We start from the raw sequence: 11429 nt of genomic DNA on the forward strand, positions 1-11429 counted from the left end.
GAGATCGTCTTTCTTACTGGTTCATACTGTGAGTTTTTTAACTCTATAATTTCTTATTAAAACTTGATCCACTGACAATCTTTAGTCCTAAAAATGTTTAAGCAAAGAATATTTAAAATTCTTAGGTTAAGTTGTGGTTTGCTTTGAGTCTTCCATGTGAAAATTAGGAGAATATCTAAAGTACTTAGTTAGTAAGGTACCGAAGCGAGTTACTTATTAGCTTAAAAAAGTTTGAGGTAAAAATATCTTAACGTTCTTAGATTGGCGAAGAGTCAAGCTGAGTCACTTCGTAGTCTTGAAAAGACCTGAAAATATAAAATCTAGCGCTCTTAGGTTGGTGGGGGTATCCAATCTGAATATTACCTAAGAAGTTTGGTAAAATATCTAAAGTCCTTAGTTGTGGGTTATCCAATCGAGTCTTGTCTAAAATTGTCCGAAGAATATCAGAAGTTTTAAAATTGGGTTGCAATTTAATCTAAGTCAAAACTGCAACCTGCAAAAACTCTACAAATAATATCTGTGTACACTCATTCTGTTATTAGAATTCTCAAATTGCTTTAAAGACTAAATACAGACCTTTTAGGCCGAACCAATATATTGCCTATATATTTCTTCTGAATTTTATCTCTTACATTATTGCCTTGGTTATACAATGATCATACAAAGATTTATTCATCTAACATTATTGGCTTTTTTAAAATTCTGTGAACTAAAATTATAATAGAGTTAAAGACAAACATTATGACTTTTATCCTCTGTCTCTAATGTGCTTGGAAATGCCAGAGAAGGCGTTACATGTTTATGGTTAAAATTAGAAAGTAGGCTTCAAGGCGTGGTTTTATAGTATCATTTGTTAGTGCAAAGAACTATCACACTTTTCCTTTTTCGCTTTATGTTTTTGCCATCCGATAACCATGAGGATGGGTCATGCGATTAACGATTTACTGAATTTTAATATTAGAAAGTTAGAATGTTAAGGTTTAATAAAAAATATAATTGAATACCAAATAAAGAAACATCATATATCATATTTCATTCATCTAGAGTAATAATAAATCTTAATAAAAATCTTATATACAATATCAAGGGTACGATAGAAAAATTGAGTTTGGAAATTTGCACATGAAATTCTCAGGTGGACTAATCATATACTAAAGATGATATAATCATCTCCAACTCGGTATTTTATTTTTTTAAATTTCAATCAACAAACACGTCGGCGGAAAATTGTAATAAACAGTAGTGTTAAAATTACTTTTTTATGGTTCTAATGCTGGTTTTGATCTTAAAAAAACTGGGTTCTAGCGCAAAGCTGGCCACCCATTACACGACAGGACTTTATAACCTCTGATTTAGCGGAAAATGTAACCTAACATTTATCCAGCTTAAGAAAAACAGTTACAATTGATTTATGTCCAATCTATGGTCTTCTCCTGGTAGATAGATGGGAATAAAACAATGTCCATGTCCCCATCAAGTTTTTTGTTGTCCAACTGTTACATTCAAATTCCTACTCTAGCCATTCATGGTCAAATATGAGCTTTCTGGCCGCTGATAGACCCAATTCTAACTTAACCGGCAGGCGGCAGCAACGGACAATCTCCAGAGACTTTGATTCAGAAGGGTCACCTCATAAATCTTTCTGAACATGATGATCACCACACCAGATACATGTTTAACTTAACCAAGGGAGTAGTGTTAGTATGCAACACTTTGCCGGGTTAACAACTGCAAGATACAACCATGAGACTTAAAACCTATCAGAGGCAAATTGAGTGAAATCTAGCGTCTCTGTGATCAAGAATTTATAAGTACATGTTTAGCAATTAGCAGTAGAAGCATAATTAGAAACAAAAACAGGACCATAAGCGGAATTTTTTTTTTTATAAAAAATGTAGTTAACAAATAAAAATAATTGTAAAAAGCTTTTCTTTAGCCTATAAAATTGCTATAGTATTTAAATAAAATAAATATAAAAGTACTTTTCCCTTTTTATATTCAAAATTTAAAAGATAAAACAGGAATTTAAGGGATTGCTTGGTTTGTATTTCCATTTTGAAGGGAACAAAAAAAAAAGATTTTATTATGTTTACTATTCTTTTTCTTTCTTCATGAAATTCTAAAAAATTAAAGATAAAAGTAGGGGGAGAAAAAACCAAACAAACACTTCTACTTCCTCATTATTTGGCACATTCGTAACTCGATATATTTGGAAACTAGACTATCCTGAATTTTCGAAGGCAAAGATATTTGGAGAAAGTATTCCTAATTTTCCCAGAAGCAGCTTTATATCTAATTCTCAGAAATGGGGTAATTTTCTTGTTCTGCAATATTTTAAGGGGAGAAAAAAGAACTAAAACACAATTTTAAAAGTAGTTTTTTAGGTAGCTAATCACAAATAGGTCCTATTCTACATGCTACATACCTTTATAATAAAGGAAGCACATAGACTGCAACATGTTTTATTTGAAAGGGGAGAATATGATGGAGGAATTGTGGCCACCAAAACCGAATGAATTAGACAGTGCTGCCTTGACTTCCAGTCTCTCCTTCTTTGGGCCCACAAGCACATTAGCATCCTGGTTTTTCGTTCAGTTATGTAGTTAACCAAAAGTAGAGAATTTAACCACATAAACAGTCAACACACTTTCAAAAGAAAAATTTAAAACAAAAAAATAGGGAGAGACTGGTGCACAAAAATATCATACCACTCCTTTGTCTGGGCTTTCCAGATTGATATTGGGATGAATCCACCCTGTCCTTATTGCCTACAAAAAGAAAAACTGAAGCTCAATATCTGTTCAGTGAAAGTTTCGCTAATTATATTTCATAGAAGATTCAGTATTTTCACCTGCACTGTTGCAACAGCTTCGACTCCACCAGCTGCCCCTAGAAGATGGCCAATCATAGATTTAGTGGAATTCACTTTAAGCTGTGGAACAAGAGACTGCCGTAAGCACAATAATAAGGTAATCAGGGGAATAAACTAAAGCAATCAGAAGGGTAAGAGATAACAATTACCTAAAACGATCCATATTATAGGTAACAAGGTAAATTTACCTCAGGATTGCGACCGAAGCAATGCATCAGAGCCTGGTACTCCTTGAGATCTCCAGCCGGCGTAGACGTGGCATGTGCATTTATGTAGTTCACATCCTCTTTTGATAGTCCCGAGTGAGTTAGTGCCTTTTCAATGCAAAGAATCACACCAGCCCCTGTTTGAAATGTGATAATTAGTTTACATGCATATTGCAGGGAATAGCTGGCTATAAATAGGAATAAGAGATGGAGAACTGGAGAGTCATAATTAAGAACTTGAAAAAGATTTTCGATATATGAGAAAACTCTTAGCTTATCCCTCAATATTCGTATAGAGATTCAGGATTTTTGGCCATTGACCAAGAACTAGAAAAAAACATTCTTGTCTACCTACTAAGGTAGAATAAAAAGAACTTCATGCAAGCTTAACCCATGCATGATCTCCCATGATAAACAACAGCCCAATGCACAAGCATCCTGCATTATGCAAATCTTATCTCAAGAAAATCTTATCTCGCAATGCTCTTGTATTAAACTTTCTAGGTTCTTCCAAAGCATGCCTTGGCAGAATTTGTACAAGATGGTCATTCCAAAACCATTACTCCAATAAGAAGAGACAACATGACAACATTATTCCAAAACCACCAGAAATTTTGTTAAATTTAGAACAAAAGCCAAGGTTGTGTTTGGCACCATTGTCAATTTGTTGCTGAAATAGTTCTCCTGACCTTGAAAGACAAACAACAACAGTAAGAACAATACAATGAAAATAACATCATCAAAGCCTTGTCCTCTACTCCTCTTAGGTGGGATCAATTGCACTAATTACATAACACTTTAGCATTCTATCACAAGTCATGTCTACTGTTATTAAACAATTAAAATTAAACTTACTGGTTTTGCCTATAGTTGTTCATAGTCTGTTCCTCTAACTCCATGGCAAGATATCATTACATCTACTCTACTTAGAGAAGCTGAGCAGACCTTCTCAATGTATGTCCAATAACCTAAAGCAAAACTGTACCAACTTTTCTACAATAGGCACTATAGTAGCTTTCTGTCTAATACATTCATTTCAAAACATATCTTGTATGGTATATCCACTCAACCAACCGGCATCCACATATCTACTACATTGATCTTATTTTGGTGTAAGCTTTTTTCTATTGCCCGTTGTTCAGTACTATAATGCTTAAGTCTTATAATTGCACAATAAAGTTTAGGGCCGGGTGGATATTGTCACTCCCAATTTGATAATGTCACTCTATTATATGTTATTTCCAAATTACCCTACATGGAATATTTTCCCGTCACCATGAAAAAAAATCACATTCGAGAGGAGTAGCAAAATCAATTTTGGGAGTGGCAATAACAATATCAGTTCCCTCCTTAAAGCTTTCCCTAAGAAGTGAGCAGTAAGATCATAATATGTGTGTGTATCTTTGTGTCTACATAGATGTGTGTGTTTCAGATCATTTTCATCTAGAAGTTATTCAAAGCCTCAAAGAAACAGAATAACATTTTTAACATTAACATAGCAGATTTTCTTTCTTATACTTTGAAAGAGATCATTTTAGAACATTTCCAAGCATTCTCCACAGCCAAATAAATGCAAAAACGGCAGTAGTTTTTAACAAGTTAAAGTCCACTTTTTGTAAAATATAATTCATCCACAGAAGTCCTCATATTCAAACATGTCTAATATACAACTCTAAACAAAGAAAAATACTAATGCAATGTTCAATTTAGGGTTATAGTGAGTAGAAAAACATTGTGAAATCTATATTTGCACATAAAGAATACATGAAAAGGCTGATATAAATCAGGATCTATGAGCCATCACACCGAAATTCATTCAGTGCATATCTACCATTCTTCAAAGTCAAATAATTTTTCTTTCTTCAAAACACCAACTTTAAGAGGGTTTATTCCTTACTCCCAAAAATAAAAAAAATTAAAATTACAATCAGGAAAACGCATATTTGCTACACGACTGTCTTTGTGAACTTGAACAAGAGAAATAAAATGACACCAAAGCAGCATTTTCATTTAATCTCATGGTTCCAGGATCGCAAAGCCAGAGAAAACAAGAGTTTCATTTACCACTTGGTTATTGTTATTGTTATCATAAAACAAGAGTTTCATTTCCACTTGGTTATTATTATTGTTATTGTTATGTTGCTATTGTTATTGTTATATGAATAACTGAGAAGGCCTTAATGAAGATTTAACATTTTACCATCAGGGTGAGGCTCCGTCATATGATAAGCATCACAAGTGAAGCTTCCACCACGGAACTCTGCATATATTTCTGCTCCTCTTTGCTGCATCCAAAAAAACAAATTAGATGGCTTTGAATTTAAAAGTTAAAATGAAACATGGTACGAGAAATATAAGCAGTGTTAACTAAAACAAGAAGTTTGAAGCCTAGGAGCATGATTCCAACACGGGATAGGACAATGGTCAGAGCAACATTGTTTTTCTACTCTTGGAAGAAACTGAAGGATGAGAAGAAATATATAAAGTAGTATTGCAGTAATATCTATAGCAAAGTTTTTCAAAGGTGGTCCCACTATCAAATACGTATATTACAATAGAAGTACCTTAGCATGCTCTAACTCTTCTAAAAGCAAAACTCCAGCCCCTTCACCCATAACAAATCCATCGCGGTTCTGTTATAACACAAATTAGTTCTTAGCATCTGAAATTCAAGGCATGGTAAATAGTAACAATGATAGTAGATGTTGTTTATGAACAGAACACCAAGCATTACAATAGTCTAATAACTATTCATGTTGTTAAAAGTTGTTTATGAATGTTGAACCTGATGAATTAACTCCCTTTAAGAATTGAGCATAATTTCTCATTATCAATTTCGGCTACTTTTAGACATCAAGAAATTCTGATTTCTGATTGTTATGGTTTCTCTTTCAACTTCAGGCTGTGTCTTTCCCATTTTATTCCTATACAATGATATGAAAAGTCATTTCTTATTAAACACTGTTGCACATATAAGACAGTCAGAAAGTTTTGTAAAAGGTAGAACATAGATGTGCAAATCCTTCAAACATATTGATTACTTTGAGTAAAGTAAGCTTCCTCAGTTACTCGATTTCTTTAAAAGACAAGAAATAGCACATACTAATCCAACTTCCAACAAAGTGTGTGCATATATAGAGAGATAGTGAGAGAGAGATATAAGAAAAAAAATATGAGAACTCAAGAATATAAATGGGAAAAAAAAAAGGACAAGTAGGATTCCTAAAGCATTACACTATCCCAAGGGCGTGAAGCTTTAGTAGGATCGCTATTTCTCTGAGAGAGTGCCCTGCATGCCACAAAGCCTCCCAAGCCTATACAAATCATTTTTAGATTATATATCAGATATGATGGTGTTTTGTATAAGCTGGAAAGTGTGAGGAAAAAAATAGGATACCAATTGGTATAATAGCAGAATCTGAACCACCACAAAGCATCATGTCCTACAGATAAACTCAAATCTGTTAATGCCTTTCAAAACATGATCGTAGTTGCAGCTTTCTTCTCAACAATTTTTCCAGAAAAATGTTATAAAAATCAGAAATACTTACAGCTTCACCTCTAGTTATATGGTTTGCTGCATTAAGTATACAGAAATTGCTTGTAGCACAAGCTGTGGAGATTGAATAATTAGGGCCCATCCAACCCTACAATGTTCATAAATGTTAATTTGTTAGAAGCTTAAGTGTGTGCGTGTAAGACACCTATTTATGGTATCCACGATAAGGACAATTTTATTTAAACAGACCAAATCCATAGCAAGAATGGCAGAACCCATATTTGTCGTTGCAAATGGTACACAAAATGGATTCATCTTCTTATATGATATTCGTAAAGCTTCAATAGCATCACTGAAAACCTGTTCAGAAAACAGAGAAAAGTTAAGGTAGTCAATAAACCAAAGCAAACAAATTGCAAAAAAGTCCTTCCAGCACCATATTGGATTGCATTAGATAATAACTTCAATACGCCAAAGTTTACACCTCCCTACACATGTTAGGAAGTTTCTTAATATTGAACTTCAAAATCTGACACAAGTCCCTACTTGCTCAATTGCTTTATCTAAAAATATAAAAGATTGAATGATTACCTTCATCCCACCCATTGCTGAGCCAATCAAAACCCCACATTTTTGTTTATTTAACTCATTCATTATGTCTTCAGTGATTCCACCATCAACCAACGCTTTTTTCCCAGCTATTAACATATACAACATAAATTTATCCAATCTCTTTGAGAGCTTTGGCGCTACCCAACCGTCAGCTGAGACAGACTTGATCTCGCCAGCAATCCTCTGCATACAGCATACTAAGAACAAAAGCTACAGCAGGAAACAACTCAGTACAATATGAATGAAATGTTAATTACCGTTGGAAATTCTGCACAATCAAAAGCATTAATCTCGCTTATGCCACTAACACCATCAAGTAAATTTTTGTAGAAGACATCTGCATCATGACCAAGTGACGTTACCACACCCATGCCTGTCACAACTACTCGCCTTTCCTTCGTAGGAGGTTTTTTCGAAACTGTAGTAGCTTCTTGAGCAGGTTGCAAAGCTATGGCCATTATTTTACCTTGAAAATATTTTAATGCAATGCAAATGTCAGCAATTGTATGAATATTTGACCAGTCAGCACAACACTGTCTTTGAAACTAGAATACTTAACCCTAGTATCCTACCACTCAAGAAAGTAATGCCAACAGCTTTGTGAGTACCTACCAGTTATAAGCAATTAAGCAATAAATGACATTGATATTTATAAGGGCAAAGGAACTACAACCTAGAGATGCACATTAATATTGAGCGGTGAATGTAACCAACAACATAGACTAGATATGATTAGGGTATGTTCAGTTCATGTGGTAAAAGTGAAGTGGAATTTTGATGGATGAGTTTGGTGTGTAAAATTATACATGCAATACATCAATGAAAACTTCCACCCCCATTTTTGCCTACCACCATGCATACCCTTAGCCTTAAGTAAAATAGGTTGTTGTAAATCTACAACAACAAATGACGCTGCCAAAATTTTATCACATGGTATGTGAATCATGATGGACCACTGAACCAAAACTATATCAACCACTATATGCACACAGAAAGTCTAAATAAGAGCATATCCAAAAGTGTTCATACTTTATGGAATTTGAAGATGTAGGAGAAAAACCAATCAACACAACAACAAATAAGTTTATTCCAATTAGGTGAGAAAATTACAAAACCAGCAGCCATTTACAATAGAGCCTTCTCCACTCACAATAGCTTTAAAGTTCAGAAAAATAGGAAGCTCACAAAATTTTATATTATGCAGAATTGCAGATACCAATTCTGTTTATACTTTATATTAATGAACAACTTGCATGAGACTAGAGGAAAATAAAGCCACCGTTACAAAGTCAAATTGGTAAGTTTTCAGAAGAATAAATCACGTAGTCTTTATTCATCCCCTTCGTGATGATTTTTGATAGCTGACTGTTCCATAAACAAATAACAAACCACAATTTTTCTGCCAATTGTGCTTAGCTAAGTGAAACTTGTTTCTCGGTAACATCGATACAAATTCAAACCTCGTTCATCTCTACTCTATCTAATAAATCAAACCAATTAATAAATAGAGCTAATATTTGCATCCAAAAAAAAAAAGATTAACATAACTAGCATAAATAAATAAATAATAACAAATGAATAAATAAAGCAGAGGCGAAATCTTTTTTATAACTCAGGAGAAGAATGCATCAACCAGAAATAGCAAACACCAGATTTCATAGTTAATCAGAGACCGATTGAAAAACAAACGTAATACTAGTATCAAGAAATGAAAGAGAGTAAAATCTGAAGTTGAGATTAAGTAGAAAAAAATTAAAAAAAAAAGAGAAGATAAAAAATTACGAGAAAGAGGCATTCGATTAGTGCGAGTGCGAGTGCGATTGAAGGCAGAGGTGGATCGAGGAGTAAAGGAGGAGCGGGTCACGTGGGTGCGGCGGCGGGAGCACGTGAGGGAGGGGGAGTGGTCGGAGTGGGACGTGAGGGACATGCAGGCGGCGACGAGCCACGTGCATAGTGGAGAGGAGACAGCAAAGGCAGAAGAGAAAGCCATCGAAGAAGTGTTGGATGTGGGAGATGAAGAGTCGCAGTGGGTGGTGATGGAGAAAAGTGGTGAATAGTGGTAACTGCATTCAAGAGAGTGAGAATGAGAAAGAAAGAAATAAATAAATAAAGGAAGGGTTCAAGAAGCGGCAGGTTTTGTTGGTTGGTGTGTGCTGTTGTGGTTTAGTGTTAGTGGCTTGTTGCAGTGTGAGTGTGAGTGTGGTGCGCTGAGACGTTCTCAGAACTCGGAAGAAGACGACGCCAAGTGTTCTCTCTCTCTCCTCAAATCAGACTGGGAGAGACAGACAAACAATAATACAATTTAACAAACAAAAATACAATTCGATACAATTCAATGAAAGTCTGTAACAAAAAATTACTTTACCACTATAAGTGGCCTAATTTTTTTTATATGAAAAACAATTATCAGTGTTTTTATTGGAAATGATATTATTTTGTGTAATTACATACCAATTTTATAGGTAGAGAGTCAACACCTAGAATGTATATTAAACACGTGTTAATATTTTGGTTTATGTATATCTATAATATTGTAATACACTTTAAATATTAATATTCAACTAAAATATCACATTTATTTTTATATTAAAAATAATTTCTGTTATAAGTGTCTTTTTTATATTTTGTTATTGTTTATTCAATTATTAATGTGTGAAATAATAATTATTTTAAAATTAATTAAGAGCTTATTTTGGTGGTATTAAATTGATAAAAAAATAAAAAAAAACAGATTTTTTTTTATTATTTAATATATATAATAAATTTTTAGTAGTAAAAATAAAAATATTAAAAAAATTTAAAACATATTTTTTTAAAGAATATAATTTTTATGTAATAAATAAATAAAAAAATATTTTGATATTATTGTATCCAATTATAATTAATAAATAAAAAAATTATGAAATATTTAAATATAAAATTATTTTTATTTTTTAAAATATTTAAAAAAAATAAATCAAAAAATAAAATTTCTTAAAAACTCATCCAAATAAATCCTAAAATAGAAATTAATGATTATAGATGTTGATTTTTTTTTTCTAATGAGACATTATAGATGCTGATTTAAAAAATTTTCAGAATGTAGACAACCTATTCAAAAAGACTATCCACTGCGTATATTAAGAATTGATAATTGATGATGTCAAAACTAATTTTGAAATAATGTAATTTGTGTTCCGTAATTTTTTAAGTAAAAAATTAATTTTGACAAAATTAATAATGATCAAATAGTGATAATCAAAATTAATTTAATTTTTTTATAACAAATATTTGTTGTAGAAATATGAAACATGACAAATTTTTTATTTTTCTTTTTGTTAAGGAAATGTGATTACGAATTTTGTATTAATTACAAAATCATCTAGAGAAAATTTTGATTATCCAACATAAGATGTTTGTTCTGTTTGTGTCAAACAAAAGATGAGAAGTGTAACATTTCTACTTTTAGCATATCATATTTAAGTCATAATAGTATTAATCGCTAGAAATTATCAATCTGTCAATTTAAGGAATTTTATACATATATAGGCATATGAGCATGTCACACTAAATGTAGACGGTTATCAATTGAGAAAAATCAGCCTCAGGCATTACGAAGCAAATAAGGTGGGTAAGTGGGATCATAGTGCGGTAAAGGCTTAGCATATAAATCGCAATAGTTCAAGGAAAACATAACAACTCAGATATAATTACCACCTTTACCCAGAAATATATATACAGTATATATAATAGGAAGAATTTCACCTGTACCAGTGTACTTTATTGGTACACTGGTGTATAATAAATCTGCACCGTTAAAATATTAATTTTTTAATATGAATGGATGAGATTTTTTTATGAAACTGCTGCTTATGATGGAGTGGATGATGAAGTGTGTACCTAATTTTACGCTAATCGAGGTATAATTGTATGAAGAATTGATGATTACACCTACTGCCCCTTGGTGCAGGCTTGGCTTGGTGGCTGCTTCCTTAGATGGCTTTTCCTTTGTTTGGGTTTGACTGTTTTTCTTTTTTAGGGCTAATGGACTTTTTTGGCCCATAGTTGTTGTTTGTATTAATTTGAGGGTAATGGATATTTTTGGATGCATTTTTTTGTATAGTTTTCGGCTAACATTATATTATACTATTGGGTTAAAAACTGTAGAGCCATAATTATTAAATTTTGTATCGTTTTTTATTTGTTACTAGTCTCCTGCAATGAGTAATACATAAAATTATATAAAAATATTTATTAAAAT

At 32.6% G+C, this 11429-nt stretch overlaps 1 protein-coding gene across 1 annotated transcript; it reads right to left on the reverse strand.

Moving 5' to 3' along the window:
* Positions 1–1227: 1227 nt before the first annotated feature.
* Positions 1228–9536, reverse strand: LOC112790559 (3-oxoacyl-[acyl-carrier-protein] synthase II, chloroplastic). The gene is made up of 14 exons (XM_025833012.3): positions 8972–9536; positions 7447–7655; positions 7169–7372; positions 6827–6937; positions 6630–6725; positions 6476–6521; positions 6313–6392; positions 5643–5711; positions 5279–5363; positions 3061–3215; positions 2852–2932; positions 2709–2768; positions 2426–2579; positions 1228–1728 (listed from the first exon to the last, which is right to left on the reverse strand). Exons 1-13 carry the CDS (start codon positions 9177–9179, stop codon positions 2463–2465), a joined length of 1521 nt encoding a protein of 506 aa, XP_025688797.1. The 5' UTR covers positions 9180–9536; the 3' UTR covers positions 1228–1728; positions 2426–2462.
* Between the last annotated feature and the right edge of the window lie 1893 nt (positions 9537–11429).

This window comes from Arachis hypogaea, chromosome 3 (genome assembly GCF_003086295.3).
Source record: "Arachis hypogaea cultivar Tifrunner chromosome 3, arahy.Tifrunner.gnm2.J5K5, whole genome shotgun sequence".
Classification (NCBI taxonomy): domain Eukaryota; kingdom Viridiplantae; phylum Streptophyta; class Magnoliopsida; order Fabales; family Fabaceae; genus Arachis; species Arachis hypogaea.

What these genes read in the sequence shown, in the direction of transcription:
- LOC112790559 (XM_025833012.3), bottom strand. Translation starts at nt 9,179, where the DNA reads ATGGCTTTCTCTTCTGCCTTTGCTGTCTCCTCTCCACTATGCACGTGG. An exon ending in TTCTGCTATTATACCAATTG is followed by an intron (nt 6,393 to 6,475) that starts GTATCCTATTTT and finishes TGATTTGTATAG; the next exon opens with GCTTGGGAGGCTTTGTGGCA. An exon ending in GACGGAGCCTCACCCTGATG is followed by an intron (nt 3,216 to 5,278) that starts GTAAAATGTTAA and finishes CATTTCAAACAG; the next exon opens with GGGCTGGTGTGATTCTTTGC.